The sequence below is a fragment of the Oryzias latipes genome, chromosome 15 (assembly GCF_002234675.1).
Source record: "Oryzias latipes chromosome 15, ASM223467v1".
In the NCBI taxonomy this organism is placed as follows: Eukaryota; Metazoa; Chordata; class Actinopteri; order Beloniformes; family Adrianichthyidae; genus Oryzias; species Oryzias latipes.
In genome coordinates this window covers 8747857-8769826 of record NC_019873.2, presented here as the reverse complement: position 1 = coordinate 8769826, position 21970 = coordinate 8747857, and the positions used below count along the sequence as shown (strand labels likewise).

At 39.7% G+C, this 21970-nt stretch overlaps 2 protein-coding genes across 21 annotated transcripts in view; one reads left to right on the top strand and one right to left on the bottom strand.

The window, feature by feature from the left end:
- Positions 1–1103: 1103 nt before the first annotated feature.
- Positions 1104–16280, bottom strand: asrgl1 (asparaginase like 1). The gene is made up of 7 exons (XM_023963578.1): positions 16172–16280; positions 11960–12154; positions 8058–8200; positions 7678–7832; positions 5154–5275; positions 2599–2709; positions 1104–2140 (listed from the first exon to the last, which is right to left on the bottom strand). Exons 2-7 carry the CDS (start codon positions 12144–12146, stop codon positions 1926–1928), a joined length of 933 nt encoding a protein of 310 aa, XP_023819346.1. The 5' UTR covers positions 12147–12154; positions 16172–16280; the 3' UTR covers positions 1104–1925.
- Positions 16281–18762: 2482 nt separating this feature from the next.
- Positions 18763–21970, top strand: part of LOC101158967 (regulating synaptic membrane exocytosis protein 1) — a 133323-nt gene continuing 130115 nt past the window's right edge. For 4 of the 20 annotated variants that reach the window (XM_023963214.1, XM_023963221.1, XM_023963220.1 and 1 more), the window contains exon 1: positions 19316–20452. In XM_023963214.1, coding sequence (XP_023818982.1) covers positions 20292–20452 — 161 coding nt within the window. In that variant the 5' untranslated portion in view covers positions 19316–20291. Of the gene's footprint in view, positions 20453–21970 lie in introns of all 20 variants that reach the window. The other 16 variants (XM_023963209.1, XM_023963218.1, XM_023963208.1 and 13 more) reach the window with 9 other exon arrangements.

Sequence of the window (21970 nt, the reverse complement as noted above, 5' to 3'; positions counted from 1 at the left end):
ATGTCAGTTTTGACCCTGAGACTTCAGAAGGCTGTTCAACCCTGCCGAGGACACCAGTGTTTCATATACATGAAAAATGCTAAGAAGGCAGTAAACACACAAACAGTGGAAGGGCTCAGATTTCCCTGAGAAGTGGAGAGAAGAGTTTAGGATTCATCACACAGTTGGGCTGCAGCTTTCTGAGGGGAAATCCAGATCCTACAAAATCAGATTACCTGTGAAACGGTCAACTCGTCAATCAGCCTCACCTGCTAGAACGGAAAATTGGAGAAAAAAGGGAATAAGCAGCATTAAAATGATTCATTTTGAAATTATCCCTCATATTGGCTCATAAGTCAATATGAGAGTTCATGTTATTTTCTTCACTGCTTCAAGATTTACTCAAATAGTTTTGGTTATTTTTTTCGATTTGGGTGTTTGAAAAGTATTTAAGTCCACTTAGTTTCAGAATTGAGGCAGTCAAATCAGAATTGAGGTGGAAAAGGTTGTTGCAGCAGAAGAACGTTTTCATTTTTTTTGCTACATGTGAAAACATCATGTGACAACAAAAGTTGTGGAATTTATTAGTGTAGAATAAATACATTTATTAGTGGAGGTTGTTTATGTCTCGCTGTCAAATACTCCATAACCAACAGCTGCACAATGAAAAACAATCCAATACATTATTTTTTCAGGAAGTCTATTTAATTGGCAAAATAAAAACGTTTAGTTATGATTTAGTGAACTTTCAAAGAAATTTCATTCGACTTTAGTCTCACTTATTTCATATTAGGTAGAATTAATCCAAGTCGTTTTTCTAAAATGAGTTGTCGGGAGCTTACAAACATGCAGTTGCAGCCTACAGACACTAGAGGGCAGCAAGACGACAGAATCCTCCCGACAGAATTTTAGGTTCTTTTCAGTTGACGCGCGCGCACACACGACTGTGCTAAACAAAAGTATAATTAATAATATAATGTTGAACATTTCAATAGCTTTAGAATTCTAAAAGGATATGCTGCTTATTTAGAATCATAATTACTTTATTTACTTTAATTATTGATCCCACACGAAGGAAATTAAGCATCAATCACACTCAGATGAGTAAAACAGAGAAAGCTGAGTCCAACAGATAATATAGAATACTTTAATTTGAAGTCACACATACAAGTATGAAACAAAACAACAAAATAGTGTAAATACAGACAATTTTTAGTCATTGTTTGAAAATAACCAGTTTTCTGTCTACAAAACAGCACCATCTAGTGGAGATAGCTGAATAACAGGAGTGTCATGATTTTCAGTTTGAAGGCTGGTTTCATTCACGGTTTTTAGAAAAACCCCAACAAACCCCAACATTACAATCATTTCTTTATAGATACTGTTTCAAATGGATGTGCAATTTCAGCATTTTTCATAAACAGGCTCAAATCAGCAGTTCTTCAGCACAAGCTTTATATATTTTAATTTTTAAATCAAAATAAAACCCAAGTCAGTCAGTACCAAGAAGTCCATTAAACAGAAGTAACACTGGTCAAATTTAAACTAAAAGCAGCAGAACCTTAAATCCATTCAATGTTCCATTAAAGTGTCACATATTGACAGCGATGTAGTAACCTACTGCTGTTTTTAATAAGTAAAAGATAAAAATGATTATTTCTGTAAGTTTTTTTTTTAAGCTGACCGTAACTGATCTACTAAGAGTAGTTAAAAATCACAAGGTTGCAGCTGATTAACAGAGGAGCAGCTGGAGGTGATTCCTGTCAGTGTCTCGGTTTGGAAACAGCAGATTCATGTCAGACAGATCTCCTTTCAAGAACCGAGCTGGGGTGGAACCTCCAGATCAGTTTGAGAACCGTGTTAACTTCATTGTTGATCTTCCATGTGTATAAAAATCCTACTGATTGTTTCATTTATTTTAAAATAAAAAGGTGGGAAATCTTGGGTCAGTGCGTGTCCCTGATGCTCCGTCTGAAATGTTCTCCAGTGTACAGGCCGTAGTGCAGAGTATCGTTCTGAGCTGCGGCCCAGGACATCTGCTGGCTGGAGAAACGGGCGGCCCAGTTGCCTCGGGGGTCCACAGTCACAACCCCCCCCAGCCCCCCCAATCTGGACTTCATGTAAGCCAGCCCCAGATCACTGGCAGCCTCAGCGGACTGACCTGAGGGCAGAAAGCAGAGGCTGGAGTCAGCCGGACCAGGGCCATCTTTCAGGATTTATTCATGTCCTTCAGAGCCCATTTTGGTGCTTGAGTTGGTCCAGCTCTAAATCAACTCACCATCATCTTTACATCTCTTTATACATAATGTACTACTATTGGAACAAAGTGGGGCTTAGTCTGTGTAGACCCACTCCAAAGGAAATGGTGTTTTCTGTGTCCTAGGAAATGGCAGTTTTATTATTTTGGCTAACGATATAATGTCTAACTAATAGAGCACTGGGAACGCTTTGAAAATCGATCAAAAGATGATTGGAGTGGAACTTTAAGGCCAATCTGTACCAAAAGCTGGAGCCCTTTTGTATAATGAAATCTACATCATCTTAATCTGTATATTTGTGGAAAAAAAGGGGCCGCCTGACTTCTTCTCTACACTCCTAACATCCAGGTGTGTGTGTTACCTTGCTCCATGTGAAACAAAATGAGTCTGGCCAGCATGACCTTCATGATGGTTTCTCCATGACCGGTCGTGGACACGGCTCCTGACAGGTTGTCGGCGTAACCTCCACTTCCTGACAAACACAAACAATCCCGTCTTTTCCTGTTTGGTCACATGTTTTTTTCTCACAGGATCAATGAAAAACCACTAAAGCCAAATGACAACTTTGTGACAAGAAGCTGTTTTTTTTCTAGTAATACAGTTTTTACTTTCCATTTGACTCTGAAGCTTTAGTGTGTTCAGGAATTTTCTACTTTGACAACAAAAGGCAGAATGAATCCTTCAACTGGGACTAGAGATCAACCAATGGTTTTTTTTTCTTCAGGGCAGATATCGATCATTAGTAGTCAAGCAGGCTGATGAAACCGATATTCATTTGCAGCAGAAGTGAAAATATTGGCATCAACATTTAGAATAATGCAAACACCAACAATTTAGTTTGTTTCTTTAAAAAACAAGTAAACAAAAAAACTAATAAATAAATCCCAGAAGTGCACGGAGTAACAGGCTCAGCAGCATTTTATTTTATTTATTTATTTTTTTTAGTTAAATAAACAGTTCCCTTAAAGTTTTCATAGTCAATAAAGTCAAACTTTAACATAAATTCATTCATTTATCTTCTGAACCGTTTATTCCCTTTCGGGGTCACTGGGCTGCTGGAGCCTATCCCAGCCACTTGTGGGCGAAGGCAGGGGACACCCTGGACAGGTCACCAGTCTGTCGCAGGGTAGAGTGTCCACAATCGCACACCCATGCACTCTCACATTCACACTTAGGGACAATTTAGGGTGACCAATTAACCTATGAAGGATGGTGGGAGAAGGCTGGAGTCTCCGGAGAGAACCCACAGGGAGAACATGCAAACTCCACACAGAAATGTCCCCATTGATGTTGTGTTTTTCATGTCCCCCAGCTGGGACTTGAAGCAGGGGCCTTCTTGCTGTGAGGCAAGAGTGCTAACCACTACCCCACCGTGCAGCCCTTCCTGATACAACCCCCTTTATGTTATCCGGGCTGGGGACTGGCACAGGGGCTTATGGCTACATAGTTAGGCAGTAGCATGGAAGGTCTGTTCAGCGGAGGGGGACTTTAACCAACTATCCAGCTGCTAGAAAACACACAATGTTTTTAAAATGATGTTTCCTAAATGTGCTCTACCGTTTGGTTGAGCAGCAAGTCAAAAAGTTAGGCAGCATGAGATTGTGGTACAAAAAGCAAAGTTGATCCGCGTGTTTTCATAAATTGCAGAAACCTCGCTGTTGATGTCCTCTCTTGGGACTGATGAGGACGGTGTGCAAAGGACTTTCTTGCATGTTTGTGAGTCGCTTTAATCGCCGATCATGTTGGCGATTACGCCACTTTGAAATGAAAGCTTAGTCCCAAATAGTGCAACATGTATTACTGCCAACCCACAGATTCAGAAAGATAAGAACTTAAAAAAATTAAGATCTAAATTACGATGACTTATAGTTGGAATTGAAATGTTCTGACTGTTAGCAAGTTCCCGGCTAGATTTGCCACCATGAGGCTGCAGTCTGGCTGCTGCGTCATGCTGGTCAAACCACTCATTCCTTGGCAGGGCTGAAGGCCAAAATCTTTAGCTGCAGTTAACTAAAATGGAACATGCATCACAGTTTCTCACATTGCTATACTTACAGTTTGGCTCCAGGCCTACATTACTCATGCTGCAGGTCTACCACAGTCAGTGAATCCTGCTGAATTCTGGATCATTTTATGATCTATAGTAAAAGCCTTTCCAGTGGTCTTTTTATTATCATTATGCCATTTTTAGCCAAAATTTAAAAAACGGTGTCATCTTTTAGGATATATTTTCTGCAGGGCGGCAGGAATTCATTAGAAATATCTCTCTCCGAGTGGTGGGCGGAGCTGTTGGCCGGGAGCAAACTCCCCCCCCCCCCCCCCCCCTTCCCCTCCCTGTTGCTGGGAGCTTAAGAGTAGGGGTGCCCACACTATTTTGGCATGTGAGCTACTTTGAGACGAAAATGTCTCAAAGATCTACATTTATTTATAATAATGATAATAATAATAATTGTTATTTATATATATATATATATATAATTATTTAAGTATTTTGAGACTAAATAAACATGGTATTATGAATTATTAGTACATAAAATTGTTTATGTACTGATAACACAAAAACTACATAGTAAGAGTACACAAATATATGCGAGTAGACACTTAAGTATTAACAGGTGAGGCGTTTTATCTGCTTGTGGGCAACTGCCCTTTTTTGGTCTGCTCCTGATCCACAGCAATTTGAATAAAATAAATACTAAGAAATCCAATTTTAAGCTGCATTTTTCTTTACCTATGTCCTCCAACACAGGAAAAATGCCACAAGAAGATGTTCAAGACACCAAAAACGATTTTCATCACAGTGTCTTTATAAACAGCTACGAATAATAAGGCAAAGAATGTGAAACATGCCAAGTGAGCTTCAGAAAGAAACACTCTTTCCTTAATTTAGTGTAGAAAATAGTGTAGAAAACTGACCTATGCATGGGGTATCCCCCACTCGACCTTCCATCTTGTTCAGCATACCACCGGTGGAGGTTGCACACGCAACGTTGCCTTCTTTATCAACTGCCACAGCGCCGACTGTGCCCATTTTCCCCCTGTAAAAGGCAACGGACAGAGAAGCTGAACCATCCTGTTTTTCCAAAGATCCACAGCAGGTAAAATGACTTCTTAGATTCCCCTTTTCAAAAATGTTCTCACTATTTGTTTTCATCACAGTTCCTCAGCTGACTGGTATAGCAAACAAAAAACGTTCCAACATTCAGTAAATGCGGCTCTCTGCTGTGAATCCAGGCGTAGACAATTATGGCATCACCAAGAGATGCCAATGTGAGTTTTTTACACACACAAATTCACAACCACAAAACCTTGGAGTTTGACCTTTGACTGGACATGGGAACTGTGATGTCACTTCCAGTTCAAACCAAATGAAGTCATTTAAAAGGACACTGAAATTGAAACTATTGGCAACTTTTGTATACAATCCTGCTGCGGCTGAAACCACTTACTGCCGTGTCTGTCATCTCTCCCTGTTTGTGACATATCTAAGTTTATGTTGTGTGCGTTAATTGACTTTAATACCAACAATTTCCACTAATATAACCATTAAATTCATACATTATCCCTTTAACTATTTATTGTTATATTTTTAATTTTCATTCTTTTAAGCTTGGCTAAAAATGTTGGACCCCTGATAAACTAAATTAATACTCTGTGTAACCGTGTGCCATTAATTTAAGGAGAAACACCTGGCACATGCTTTTATTGTGGCGGGCCCCCACTGCTAAATAAGTTCCAGGTTGTAGGGTGCACTTCCTGCTTCCAGTTCTTGGCTGTTGCTGCAGTGAACATTCGAACGCGTCTTGCAAACCCGGTTGCCCCACCAGCTAACCGGCACCGGCCACCTACCTTTGAACAGCCCATGGGTGAGTGTTGCCGTGACCATGTAGTTATGCGGCAACACAGTTGTACCAGGTTGACGTCGCTAAGGCTAAAGCTAGCGTGGCCCAATCAGTTATTTGGACGCCTTTATTTGTTAAATTGGCTCTTTATTTTGTTTGAATTTATGGGCGAGTCCAAGTCGAAGTATTCTTCTACGTTATTTTTTTGTTATAAATTTTCTCTGCCAAAACGGCCACATGCGTTTTTTTGTCAGGTCAGGTCAGGTTTTTTGTTTGTGTGTGAGTGTGTGTGTGTGTTGATGATGAGCTACCCAAACTGAACCAAGCCTGACAATTACATCCCCTCCAACACCCCAACTGTCTGCAATACACTCCAGCTGGTAAGCAACCCACTACAACAAACATCTCTGGATTGTATGAAATTGGCCAATTGAACTCAACCTCCAGCTTTCGTCCTCTGTATACACTCGATTGACATCCATTCTGACTTGCTTTGTGTTTTCATTCACGCACCCTGGGCTACTTGAGACATTATTCTTCCTTTTTCTGTGCATGTCAGAGCACCTAGCCTTGACCCTCAACACGTTACATTTGCAATAAAGAAAAAAAAATCATGAAAAAGAAAAAAAACACGATAAAAGCGTGAATAGTTATTCTGACAATTAGAAGGACTGAACAATAGCTGTTTATTTCTCCAAAGCAGGTTCTTCCTGTTTGGAACACGAGAGGCGTGGCGTCGCTCAGTCCACTTCTCATATACAGTCAATTGGATTGACTTGAACAGCAGACTGAACTGCTGGTCCAATATTGACCCTGTGTACAAAAGGGGCTGAGCAGACTTTTTGTGCTCAGGTCCTCCATCGTATGCAGCAAAATACTAAAGTTTCTGTGCAAATCTTCGTGCTAGGGTGACCTGAAGGAGCACCATCAGTGGCAGGGACACAAGCTAAATAAAGGGATTATCAGCCAGGTTTCATTATCCTACAGAAACTGCCAGTTGGAAACAAAGCGGGACAACAGATAAAAAAAACTCCCAGGTTCTGACAAATCCTTCTCATCCGCTACACGAGTCTACACAGAAGCACGTCAGCCAGGTGAACCAGCTGTAATGAACTCCAATTACTATTGCTGCCAATTTGTAAATTTTTAGTCTAAAAAATCTAAGAACTGCAGTCAATATGTGATAAAAGCCATCAGTGTTTGCAAGCATTTGTCCTCCTACATCCTGGTGCGTATCTGTAACACCTTAACATACATACAGGTCACCTGTAGCAGTTTCCAGTTATGTAACTGAAGGTTTAAAATAAGTAGCGTTTGAACCTTTTTCTAGTGAATCAACAACTGAGTTGATTTCAAATACAGACACTTTAGCCTCTTTAAAAGGTAAGAACTCCTTAATAAACACATGACCTTTAGCATGATCCTTATTGGGTCAATGCTAACATCAGGGAGCTTGTTAAAGATCCTGTGATTTACTCAAAATCCACCCAGTAAACAGAGCAAAAGTGGAGAATTTATTATGTGCTGATTTGAAACTGCTGGAAGCAATTACATTAAAGCAAAGTACACTATATCATACTCAAACAGTGAGGTCTTACATTTGGCACTCCACAGGGTTGGCTTCTGGTGCCAAGTTCTTTTTCCAGCGCATGCGGGAGTACTCGGTGATGAGGGACTCCTGGGGCACCTCAGGAACTCCCATAGAGCGAGCAAATTTACTGGCTCCTTCTGCTGTCAGACATGCATGACTGGTCTGCAGGATAGATCGAGGAAGACAACTGATCGTTGGGATGCAGGGTGGAGTTCACCGTCTAAACACAACCGTTCCAGTTTCTCCTATCATCAGAAATGATTCGGTTCTTCAAACACGACTCAGCCTGATTGATTTTTCTTCTGGATGTTCAGCAAGCGGTGGAGGATCTACATTTGCATGACAGTTTGAAAAATGTGACAGTTTGCACTCATTTGGTCTACAAACCTTGTCCATGACCAGCCGTGCCAGCTGAATGGGGTTGGCGATGTTGCGTACTGCAGACACTGCGCCGCTGTCTAATGTTTTCCCATCCATCACAATGGCATCCATCTCCACCTCCCCCTTGACATTCAGCACCGAACCACACCCTGAAAGATGATTTGACAAACTGTCAGATTATTGGCTCAGAGTATTAAAAAGTCATCAGCGTAGATGCAAAAAAAGAAAGAAAAATATATTGAAATAGTGCAATATTGAAAGGCAGGAGAGCTTTTTCTTTAATTATCAAAGCAAAATCTGACACCAATATAGACGCCTTGTCAATTGAATATTCAATATCCGCTACTTTTCTAAAATATATAAATACGCTTTCTTTTACAGTAGAAACCTCAATCGGAATGTGGCATAAATAATCTCCCAACAACTCCCTCATCAGATTTGCTGCTTGATGTCCGACCCAGAGAGCTTTGCTGTCAGACAGATGACCTCGTGTCTGCAGCTAAAATACCAAGGTCATTGGGAGAGTTCTGGCTTGACATGGTGACAAGATGTCCAGGTTCTGGGCAAATTGAGACCACATTATCACACCTCCCCTACCATGCATTAAAGACGTTTTGTGGAGTTTTAGCTGAAATCCATGGGTGCTAAGTTTTCTGACTCACAAAAGCTAAAGTAAAAACTGCCTGGAATGGATTAGAAACATGAAAGAACTGCGACTTTTAGAGGAAGATTTTAAAGGAGTTGAAGATTCAAAAGACTTCCGGTTCCGGGTTATACAGCAGGACGCGTGGCGTGCCTCTCTGCGAATACAACTATCTTCAAATTACTTAAAAAGTTGATTTTTCTCCAAAAAAGAGAGCTGACCATGCCCCCGAAGAAACCCCAGGAATACGAAGAGCTCAAAAAGTCTCTTGACATTATTCAAGAAACGTTGAAAAGTTTTATGGATCAAGTGTCGGCTAAGCTAACACCACTCTGGGATATGATGGAAGAGTTCCGAAGATTTCGGGCTCAAAACGAGCAGCGACAAAAACCGGGTCGAGATTCTGGAGAAAAGACTGGACGATGTGGAACAGCAAGTAAGGATGAATAATGTCATTCTCACTGGAGTACCAATCAAGCCTCGAGCGAAGCTGAATGCAGCTGGAGCTAGTACTGCTAATGCTAGCGCTAGCGTAGCTAGCAGTTCTAATACGGAGATCGGTGCAGCGTCGCTGGAACAGCAAATACATTCATTTCTCACATCTAAAGGGATTTCCCTGGATCTCAATTCCATCGAGACCTGCCACCTGCTCCCCAGGAGAAAGGAGACGGATAAACCAGCGATCCTCATCAGGTTTGTGAATCACAAACACAAGCTAGCTCTGATGAATCAACGCAAAAATCTCATAGGATCTGCTGTTTATCTGAACGACCATCTGACCAGAAGGAATGCTGAAATCTCAAAACATGCACGGCTTCTCAGGAAGCGTAAGCAGATTGAGAACCCTTGGGTTAAAGGCTGCAGGATTTACGTCAAACCACTCGGTCCAGAGGACCGGGCCAAGGTTCTGGTCGTGAACACCATGAAGGACTTTGAGAAGTGCTTGATTACGGTTATCTGAAACAACGTGGAGTAATAAATCAAAGAGCCAAATAATTTCAAGAAATATGACACCTGGAATCATCACTTTCTCTGTATGTCTGACGTCACCTGAATAACAGCAGAGTTCTGACCTGCAGACAATTTGACCTCAACTTTCACCGCAGCTGATATCAGCTGAAGAAGGATATGGACCTGAATCTAATGTCTGCAGACATAACATTGAAGAGAACCATTAACTGTTTAAACCCAGAAGAACGGCTGTTATCAGTAAAAGAAGAAATACCAACCTTGGACAATCAACAGTTATGGACCCTTTTTATTTTTCCCCTACAGCATTACTTTATTATATAAAAAAATAAAATAAAAATACAAAAAAAAATATAAAAAGAGTAAAACAAATGATTAATCACTTTTGAAAATTGTTAAATTGATTGACTTTTGATGATATTACTTCACTAGCTCCTAAAATTGATAAATTGATTCAAAAATCTTTCCTAATGTAGCATAATTTTGCACATGTTTTTAACTTTTGATACTTGATGAAATTTTGCTATGAAAATTCCTGTAACAGTGTTGTGTCTATTTTACTGATATAGTATTATGTTTTAAAGCATATGAATGACTTTTAAAAGTAACATAATTTGCATATATTTCAGATGCTGCATTTGCCATGTTGATTTCTAAAATAGTTATTTTTGACGTAGTACTTAAGTAATTCATCTTTGGCATGTGCTTTATTGATACCTTATGATTGTTAATTCTGTCTGATAAAACCTAGGAACCGGATATTGATAAATCATGTAATAAAATGGTTATAGTATAACGGGGTGGGATTATATAAGTTCGCTTCCTTCCACTCCCTTTCAAGCAATATTTATTAATTATGTCTAATTATCCTAAGTTTGATTAGTTACTGTATGAATGTATAACTGATGATTATATTGCTTTTGTGTATTATTTCTATTTGATTGCTTGAAATAAACCATTTCAAATCAAATCAAAGATGTGGCAGATCAGGGCCCAGCCCACAAGAGGGTGGCCAACCCATTCATAAATCAGGCCCTCCCTGTACACAATGCTATTGTATTGTTTCAGTTTCGGACTCAGTATAATTGTACCTGACAAGGCAGAACACAGGACTGGACTCAGATGCAGAGTTTAAGGTCGTTTTAATTCTTGGATTCGAGAAGTTTAGGGTTAGCTTTGACAAGTGAAGTCACATGACAAACAAGCACTGGACAAAGGGAAACTCAGGCTATAAATACATGAGGAGGGGAAGCACAGGTGGAAACGATCAGGGATGATGAGGCAGGCTCAGCTGTGGGGAAACAGACAAGGGCAGGGAGAGGAAGGACTGTAACAATAGGTGGGTTAAACCTTCAGAATAAAACAGGAAGCGTCACACGAGACAACACAAGTGATGGACAGGAACTTGACGAGACATGAGAGTACACTAAAACTGCTAAAAAAAAAAAAAAAGAGGAGATTAAAACATGGCGTAAAAAAGAAACAACTGAAACTACTTCAGCATCTGCACGGCAAGTGCAGCCAAGCGCTGCGGTGACAGACACATCAGCTCCACCTCTCCACTCTGCTGTTTCTAAAATGTACTCATCAGGTCCAGATGGCCCTGGAGTTGATAAAAAGCAAGCATGCGCGCTTGATCCAGTGCAATATTTCTCTGGAAAGAAACACAGTTTCTGTAGTTCATGGTACCTGAACAGATCCTGGTGAGAATTTTCAGAAAAAAGTGATGCTGCAGACTGTTTCCCATGCAGACAGTTCATGACAATTTGATTGGATCTCAGGGATGTTCAGTGAATTCTCCTTTTATGTGTGTGTGTGTTTTTTTTAAAATAAATGTAAGGTTTGAGCAACGTTTGAGTTTAAACAAACGTGTTTGAAAATATCAAAAGAAAACATGTGATAACTGCCCCCCCACCACAGCTTAAGTCCTCTGGATCTGTGGGAGATCAATGTGTTTCAGCTCAAACACACAAATGTTTCCAGCAAGTCTGGAAACTATTGACAGAAGGTCTTCTTAATGTTTCCGCAGGACTTTAACCCTGTGTCTCACAAGACATTCAGGCAAATTTGGTCAACATCTTGCAGCTTTTGGGACCTTTTAAGGAAGATTCAAGCTCGAGAATCATATTTTGATAACTTCCAAAACAAGAGTTGCAGCCTAGTGATATAGTACCTCAAAGTACATTTCCTTGGAAGTAATGCTGGATACTAAACTACTGAAACAATGTCTTTCATTCACATTTTCGGAGCACGAAAGCTTGAAAATCCAGACTGCTTTACATGAGGGACTCCTTACCTGCATTAAAGTACGGGCTGTTCTCCAGCTGGACCACCGCCTCAACAACAGCATCCATACTGCTGCCCCCTTCCTGCAGGACGAGGTAGCCCAAACGCACAGCTGAGCACACCCCCGAGGTGGAGTTCTCAGCCCGCTCTTTGGGGATGTGGCCTGCCCCTCCATGCACCACCACCACAGGCAACATGTCAGCAGCTGGAAAGGAGATTTCACTTGTTTTATTCAAATAAAAACAATATTTTCTAAATAAAAAAAAAACAAAAAAAAAAAACAATATTTTCCTAGTGTACGAGCCACACCACAGCCAAAAAAATGCATCAGAAAAACATATAACGCTGGACCAATTGTTTTAAAAGTTTAAGGGATGTTTCATGTTTGAACGCTTCTGTGTGTGGGGGGGCATTTTCTGGACAGCTTTTATTTTGAAGTGGGTTTTATTTTGTAGGGCTAACAAGTAGAGGTGCAGAGAGCATCAAAATCATGTTGTTTTCCAAAAGCTTAAAGTATTTTAACAAGAAATTTCAACTCGCATCTTGGCATGCAGCCAACACGGTCACTATATTTGTTCATAAAAGTGTCTGGATTTTGTATTTTTACTGCCAAGAGATGTCGTTATGTTTTACATGTTTTATTTTCAATTCAATTCCAGAAATCTGAAAAAAATCAGCAGAAGAAAACCATTTTTCGAATACAGACCTGGTGTGGAGGAAAAGTGAAAACTTGACTGCTTTTCGACTTGAGTGGATCAGAACCGCCAATATTCTGCCCATGCAGCCAGAACATGCCTGCACCATGACATAGAAATGAACTTGCTTGGTTAAAAGTTTGACACGACGCTTCGGCGCCTGTTTCACCTTCGTGAAGCAGAGTGGTTTGGAACAATGTTTCGGGGCGTGTGTGAACTAGCGCAGATCACGTGGTTGATGACGTATGAAACACCAAACGCTTCGTTTGGTCGAACCACGGTTCAGGGGGGTATTCCAGAAAGCAGGTTATGCTAGCTCCCACGATAAGTTTGAGGATAAGGAAGTTGATAACCTCAGCTTTTGGTTCCAGAAATGGAGGTATGTTTCAGGGTAGGTCAAGTTACCATGGCAACTCATGCTCTGAACATAACCTGGTCCGGAGCAGGTTTAGTTGAAGCTTAGTTTGTTTACAGAGAGGTGAAGTAGCATGGCGTGTCCATTTGAAGAGGATTTAGTGGATGAAGAAGCTCAGATAATACTTTTTCCAACATGAAAGGATGATAAGACCATGTATGGATGTTGGAAAATAAACTTTTTTACTTTGATCTAACTTAATTATTTGCTTCAGTTAAGATAAATCATTTTTTTAGGTCACCTTAAAAATAACATAGTTTTCAGACAGTTATTTTGCTTTCATTCAAATTAATTCAATTAAGTAGGTGGAACTTTGGTGCTGCAGTTAGATAGGCACCGCAAGGGATTCTGGGATATAATTCCCTTTGCCTGTCTGGACGGATTTGGGTTTAAGTGTGGGTTTTTGACATAATGTGTTTAGTTGTATAGCTATTTTACTGTGTTTTGCCGAGTTATTTTGTCCTTCTATAATTATGTCTCTGCACCATGAGTGAGAGTGAAGGAGAGGATGATGAGTTTATCTACCACCCCTACCACATTAAAGTGTAATTACAATGTTGGAATATTCTTTAATGAATTTTTGCATTCCATTTTTTCCCGTCCTTTTTATTGTTATAAAAATGAGCATATCTGCCGGCTCAAACTTAGACATATGACAGTTCAAGAAATATAATTAATTAAGATGGAAAAAAGATTAATGGAGTAATGTGACATTTAGTTAGATTAATACGTAAATTTGAGTTGTATAAACAATTATGGCTTATTATGTCAATAAATTTAACTAAATTATTTGTTACTAATAGAAAAATTATATTTAGTTAATATATATATATATATATATATATATATATATATATATATATATATGCGTCACAAGGAAAATGGAAACAAGATCAGAAACTTTGTTATTTTTCTCGAAGCAGAATCTCTTTTTTTTGATGATGCAGCCGTATTACTTTTTTGATGGATTTATAATCTTTATCCGCCGTCATTAAGATCTCAGACTCCGTCTCACTTCCGTCTCAAGTGTCCCGCTTTCTTTTTTCCCCACGCGTTTCCATGGTGGCTCGGGAATTCGGTGATCCATTGAGAATGTCTTTATGTACTTGCTGTGCACGAGCATTAACCCAGGGTTACCAAGTCGAGCGTAATTACGCCAACTCATATCCGGTCTTTTGGAACCGACATACCCCGAGTAAGTAAGTTCAGGCGGATTTCAGCCAGAGATCAGGCTTAAAGTCAGGCTAGTTTAAACATGCTTCCTGGAATACCCCCCAGATGTGTCTCTTGTGTTTGAAAAGTTGGGCGCACTATTCTTTAGAAATACAAATGAATCCCAAAAGTTTCCCGACCAGTTCTATTGTTTCCCCTGTTTTTGAATCACCGTCAGTTCATTGCACTTTACCATGGTTCCTGATAAAAAAAACGTACTGTGGCTTGGGATCGTTTTAGCTCGGTTTCTCCTAATAAGACAATGAACGTTGTATATAAAGAAAATCCTATGAATTTATGATAGGCAATGGAGAATATTAGAGATAACTCAGTGTTAAAGTCATTGGTGTTAGCAGCAAGTGGTTCTGGGTTCAGGACCAGTGTTTTTAATGTTTTTTTTTTTGCCTTTCGTTAATTTTCCTCATGTGATCAGAATCCTTTATTGTCATTGTACATGGTAATACAATGTGTGTTTTGCAGTGTCAAGCACTTCTCACAGAAAACGTCACACGTTGTGTTATTATTATTATTATTTTTTTTTAATCATCATTAACAATATTGTTTTGTTTTACGTGTTTTCATCATCATTTCCACATTGAAGTGTTACGAGGAGCTTAGTTGAAGGATATCATATACGCCCAGCCCGCCACCAGATGCCGCTGTTCTGTGGTTTCAAAGCCCTGAATGGGTGGTTCATTTTTCCGGCACAATTACATGAACCCTGTGAAAGCTTCATGGGGCTTCTATTCCCATCCCTAGTTAGAAGCAACTTGTGTATGTGGTACAGTAGCAGAGCTGAATGTTGTGATCATTAAATAAAATTTTTTTTTTTTTACCATTTTTATTCATGTAAAAAGGGGAATACATATTTAGACAACTTTTTTTCTCAGTCGTACTCTTGTAAAAAAAATAAAATTGTGTTACATTATCCTGGAATATGTATTATTTTGTGACATGTGTATCGTGATACGTATTGTATTGCCAGACTCTTGGCAACACAAATGCCTAAATTGTAGTAGATCAACCCAGTCTGCAGTCACATCAGCTTTGCTGTTCCTTAAATGCAACACACTTCCTAACAGGAACAGCAGCATTTCCGAAACAGATCCATCAATGGTCACATTTCAACAAGAAAGCATTTAAGCTATTTAAAGTAGTGCACTAAAACGTTTTTGCAAATCTACAGAAAGCATTTTAAAAATGAGTAAACTGGAAAAAACTACCAACATTATAATTTGCTATTATATATATATATATATATATATATATATATATATATATATATATATATATATATATATATATATATATATATATATATATATATATATATATATATAATTTCAATAACAGGCACAAGCGCGTTAAATTACAAACAAGCATTACATTAATCACAAAAAAATGTATTTGATCTATTTAAACTTTTGTATAATGGCCCCTTACTTTTTATTTTTTTTTAATTATTTATCTATTTTTTTTAAGTTATATTTGTTTTCATATTTGTTTTTGTCTACCTTTATCTCATCATTGATATTGACGTCAGACATTGATTGACAGAAATGCCGTCATTCATTGATTGAAATACTTGCTTTAATTATAAAAAATAAAAAAAATAAAACAAGCCTCTCAGATCTGTCGGTTTAAATGTATTGTATCAAGCACCAACTCATACTTATACTTACAAAATGAAGAAAAGCAAACCTCTAACATGGATCCATTCATGTCTATCTCCGCATATATGTACGAACCTTTGCTCAGATCCCTATTAACACCCGCAACACCACGTGACACGTTTGTTGTGTTTATTTATTAACTTGACTTAGCAGTACAGCATAAACGTATTTTACAGCAAACATTCACCGAGCAAATGTATTTATATAATACATACATATATACATACCGCAAAGACGGAATAAAACGATTCAAATGGCTTCAGTCGGGCTGTTTTGCTTCCTAATCAACAGCCTCTTCTTGACCCATCACGGCTGCGACTGGCGAGATAAAGTGAACTTCCGGGTTAGTGCTGCGGGCTTTTCAGAATAAAGTGTCAAAGATATAAAGACTGACGTTAACAGACGTCATTTAAAGTTTTCAAGTAACTCGTTTTTATTTACGCTTTAAAATGCAGAGTGTAAAAAGATGTAAATGAATAAACGTACCCGAACTATACTACTTTTTAAGTGTTTTCTTTTTCTTTTTTATCACCTGGAGAAAATTAAATATTGTGTGACTGTCAATTTTTATGTAAGGATGTCTAACTTGAATAGTCAGTTAATTCTTCAAAAAGAATCACGACAATTGAAACAATATTACAAGGTCAGAAATAATAAATAATAATAATAATAATAATAAAAATAATATACAACTACTACTACTACTACTACTACAACTACTAATAATAATACAATCGTCTCAAAGGTTACGTTAAAGTTTCAAGTAACCGTTATTTTATTTTTTTAAATGGTAAGAAATGTATTTGTATTTTTTGTCATAAAAGTCAAATCCAATTATGCAAATGGAAGTATAAGTTTCTCTAAAACACAAGTAATAACTTTTCATCTTCACTGAATACACAACACAACTGAATCGTTGTGTTGTGTATTCTTTTTCCAAGGTCTTAAGTAAAATAATTCCTTGAATTTTGTCTAGGGTCAAAAATACCTTTGTTTAAAAAAGGAAAGTAGTAAAACACAATCAAACACTGAAATTCTGGATAGAATCACTTATGTGGGTTTTCATTTTTTATTAGTACTTAGCGTAAGGTTCATTCAATAGATATTTTATTACCTTATAATGGTTATAGTCATTTAAAAAAAAATAAAAAAATGCCTATTTAGGAGCGATACAAATGTAGTCCGAATAAAAAAGAAACAAACACTTTTGAATGCGCCTCACTGTTCTGTGAGCTGGCCATGGTGCTGAAACCTAAGATCCCACTGTTAAGTTTTTTCCACAAGAAACTCAATGTTATCTTGATTTTACTATGTTACCTCTACTTTGACATGTTTAAATGAAGTATTTTGTGTACTATATGTTTATTTTAACTTTCAAATATTTCAATGTTTTTAAATAATCTGTTTAAAAATAAAAATATTTTCCAAAATTTAAAGACTGTTAAATTACTTTATTTAAAAAATTTACCTTTTTGGTCCACACATTCCGACTCATCTTTCATAACCGAACCATTTTATGACCCTAACAAAGCATGCAGGGTATATAAAGGCTACACACTGACATGCTGCAAATGTCACCACCCTATAGCCAACCATGTGTGTGGCTCTCTGGTGACCCTCAGGCTCCCTACAGGCTCCCTGTTTATTAGCATGAGGAGATACAGTGTGTGTGTTAGTGTGTGGGTGTGGGTGTATGTGCGATTGTGTGCTTCATTCAATAGATTTTTTTACTTTTTTTTTTTTAAACACAATTTATATGTAGGATGCAGCATGTTGATAGTAAAATCTAGCCTGGAGAAAGACATATTCGGAAAAAAGAATCCATCCCATCCAGGTATTCGGACTTCTTTCCAAAATCTTTCTTTAATTATGAAAGTTAGGTGGATTTATAATGAACACGCCACCTGAAAAATAGGACTGCATATTAACCAGCAGAACTCTAAGCCAGTGATCTCCAAACATTTTGCAAAGAGGGAAAGATTTGTTGTGAAAATGCATGAGGGTCAACCAACACCCTGCATTCTTATAACATTAAAAACAAACTATTTCGTTATAATCATTGCTGTTGTTGTTAATATTATTTGCAATGGAATACTTTTCATTAATACATTTTTAATAAAATTACTTGAAATTTCATATTCAGAATACCAGAAGGAGACCAGAAATAAAATAAAGAAAAAGTCTATTCAGAAAAAAAAAAAACCTTTTGTCAACATCCACATGACATATGACATAGTATTTACTATTTAATTCTCACTGTACGTGTATATTTCTAATCATATGAACAGGACAATAACACAAATAGTATCATATTGTGAATCACAAACCACTGTGGGTTGGTTTTCTGTTGGATCACAGAAACAAATAGATCTGTTCTTCTCATTTGGCTATTAAGGCTCTGACGTTCAAGCAGCCACAAGTTATTGCCACAGGTCTACGGCTTAGAACATAATTTAGCCAATCACAATCAACAAATGGTGCACACTATATTTAGAATGACCTGGGGGCCACCTATTATTTATTTTATGACAGGCACTTGCAGGCTGGTGGAAATTTGAATGTGGGCTGCATTTGCTCAGAGCAGGCATGTCCAACGTCTGGCCAAAGACAAAATCTATAAATGTCTGACTGTGGTATGCAGTTTGAGGAGAGCCACAACTACAGGAGGACAGGTGCAGAAGTTAAAGCCAGGAAAGTCTCAAAATGGCAAAAGAAAAAAAAGATAAAATCTCAAACAACAAAACAAAAAAGGTGTGGAAATAAGATGCAATACTGACATCAGTAAAACTGTTAAAATATTTTTTATTGAAAATAGCTTTACTTTAAATTGATAGATCCTTGTTGTTACTGTCACAAGTACAATGAAATTCCAAAAGTGCTTCCTGGTCCGTGCAACAATTTGCCATGGTAAAGTTTATGACTAAAATGAAAAATAATACACAAAAAGTAAATTGTTTGATTACCACAAACAGGAGATTAAAATTAAGCTGTTGCAAAAAGTGCATTGGTCCTGAAAAACAAAATAAAAACAAACAAAAAACCAGAATACACACAATCTTATGGTTGTTTCACCTTTCGGCATATCCTGTCAAAAAATCAGCTTTCACTGATTCGCACAGGTGGTTTGGAGTTTTATTTGGAGAGTTTTATGCCGGATGCCTTTCCTCACACAACCTTGCATTTTATCCGGGCTGGGGACTGGCACAGGGGAACTGAGACTTGGGCCCCCTAGTGGCTACATAGTTCAGCAGCAGCGCTAAGGCTCTTGCTCATGTGTCAAATTTGTTAAAACCAGAAATAATTATATAAAAATAAATAAATAAATAAAAAGCAGTGCTTGACCACATTTCTGTGGATTTAGAAAAAAAAATCCACCATTCCAATAGAAGTCCGGATTAAATTGAAATATTTTCTAGTTTAAAATGTTTCTTGCAGTGGGTTAAAATCTGTTCTGAAGTATAACCCTTGAGATGATATTCACTTAGGCACATTTGAAGTATTTTTCTTTTCTTGAAATTACATTTTCTCAGAAAAATAGTTTAAATGATTTGATATCATTTATGTTATGCAGGTACTGTCCCTTTGTTGAATAAATGAGCATTTTGTTTGATGTTTTGATTTGTTTTGGTCCAAAGCCAGACTGCGCCCTGGAGGAAGCGTTTATTTACCGAGTGTACCACAGAGAGCACCGGGAGCGCGCAGCCGTGGAGCCCCCCATTCTGAAAATGCTGGCTGCGCGCTCCCGCGGTGCAAGCAGGGAACGCGCCTGGGAGGCTGCGGTCCCATTGACGGTTCCGTCTCCCTGACAGCAGCATCAGCATCACGGCGCAGGAAGAGCCAGAAGTTCCCGCCTCGCCCCGCAGCCACAGAGCCAGCTTACCGGCAGGGAGACCCCCCACCCCCCGCTTTGCCTGACCGTGAGGACGGAAGCCCCCCCCACCCCCCTCTCGTTGTGCCACCATCCAGACTGACCGCCGGAGATATGGGCTCCCCGTAAAACGGAGGCGGTGGAGGGGAGAGGCGGGCGGGCGGGAGGGGGGTGGGGGGCGAAGACAGCGGAGCAGCAAGAGGGAGGAGAGGCTGAACACGGCAACCAGGAACTGAGGCGATCCGGCCGCAACCACCGCCACTACCGCTAGCGCCGCCGCCGCCCTGGCTGCCCCCCGCCACCGCCATGGAAACTCTGCATCCCTCGCTCCCACCGTCGCTTCATCCGTGGGCCATGTCGTGATCTGTGGGCACCGCCAGCGGGTTTTCTATCCGTGATCCGAGGCAAGGAGGAGGAAGAGGAGGAGGAGGAGGCTGTGAGGAGCGGTGGTGGTGGTGGTGGTGCCAGTGTCAGGGAAGATGTTCGCCTCGGCGGGCCCTCGGGGCGGCCCGCGCCCACCCGCCGCTCCGGCCATTCCGGAGCCGGACCTCAGCCATCTGACGGAGGACGAAAGGAAGATCATCATGGCTGTGCTGGCGCGGCAAAAGGAGGAGGAGGCGAAGGAGGAGGCCATGTTAAAGTAAGGGGAGGGAAAAGAGGAAGATAGATGGTGTGTGTGTGTGCAGGAGCGCGTGTGTGACAAAGAGGGGCCCTGGGCTAATCACATTCCTCCCAGACCCCTCGCATGAATGTAATGTTCTCCAGGACTTTTGCTCCTCCAAGCTGCATCTGACCAACAATCCGTGTGTTTGTGTATTTCCTGAGGTGACTCGCAGCCCCATCCAGGTACACTTTAGTTTTGTGCAAAAGGAAACTGGGATAGGGTTCAAATCCCATGGAAGACAAAATGAGTGTTGAGATCGGTGTGTCAGAGATCCATCTTCCAGAGACGGAAAAGCCAGAGTTCAATTTCCCATACTCTCCATCATAATCATCACTTTCACACAGCATGTGGCGGAGACGGGCAGCCAGAGTTTGTGGCGTCCCTGAAACATTTCTAGATGTTGCGTGAGATTGCAGAAGGCTAAGTAAAAGCAAAACCCTCCCTGTTGGCTTCTATGCTGCATCCATCTCAACAGCTGCTGTTCTCAGCTCTGGGGTGCGGTTTGAGCCTTCCCCGGCCTTATGCACTGTATGTAGGCCAGTGCTCTTGCAGCAGACATCACACTGTCTTTTATAGAAACAGCAAGCCTGCAACAGCAGAGTGAATGAATCCTACGTCCTCTAGCTCCCGTACAGCGTCACCAGAGAGAAAGGTCCACAGGTTTAACGCATCAGTCACCTTTTCCTTGAGGACCAGAAAACTAATCAAGCTGAAACGACATTTCCCCATGTTTTCAGCAGGCAAGCAGATAGAAAGATAGAACGACCCACCTAAGCGTGGCGCTCCTTCAAGCCCTACGTCCCTGTTCTATTTTAAGCACTGTGCGGACGGATGGCCCAGCACTGGAACGGAAAAACGATTCATTGCATCTAAAGAAGGAAATGTCCAATTTATAGCTTCGGCTTTAAGTGGCTATGCGTAGTTTCAAGCAATGTATCAAGGAGTTGTGGATTCAGTAACGTCATATCGCTGCTGCACACAAGGCAAGCATGCCCCAATCTGTATTGGCTTCTGCAGTGTTTCCCCTCACTGCTGCTGAGATGGACACGGAAAAGTATAGTTTGCGTGAAGACATGCGGCGTGCACGGAAAACATTGGTTGTTAAAAATCTGCATTCAACAAACCAGAGTGGAGTATTGTGGGCTGTGATGTTCAGAGGCAGAGGGTTTACTCCATGTAAGTGCCGCTTAACGAATACAAACATCAGTTTTCTTGTGGTTAGAGAATGCCATCTGTACAACAATTGTGCACAAATATGCACACCTTCTGCCTAATCTGTTACATGAAAAACTAACATAAGCAAAGCAGGATACTACAGTGTAGCGGTGATCAGGTAGCAGAAACAAACAGTGGGCATTTTAGCAGCGAATAAGTAGAAAAGTTTTCCTCAGGGAAATGATCTGAAACTCAGAGGTCAGTTTTCATTAGGAGCTCAAAATGTGTATATGAGTATACACTGTATATTCACAGTAAGCCATAGTCTGTAGGATTTAC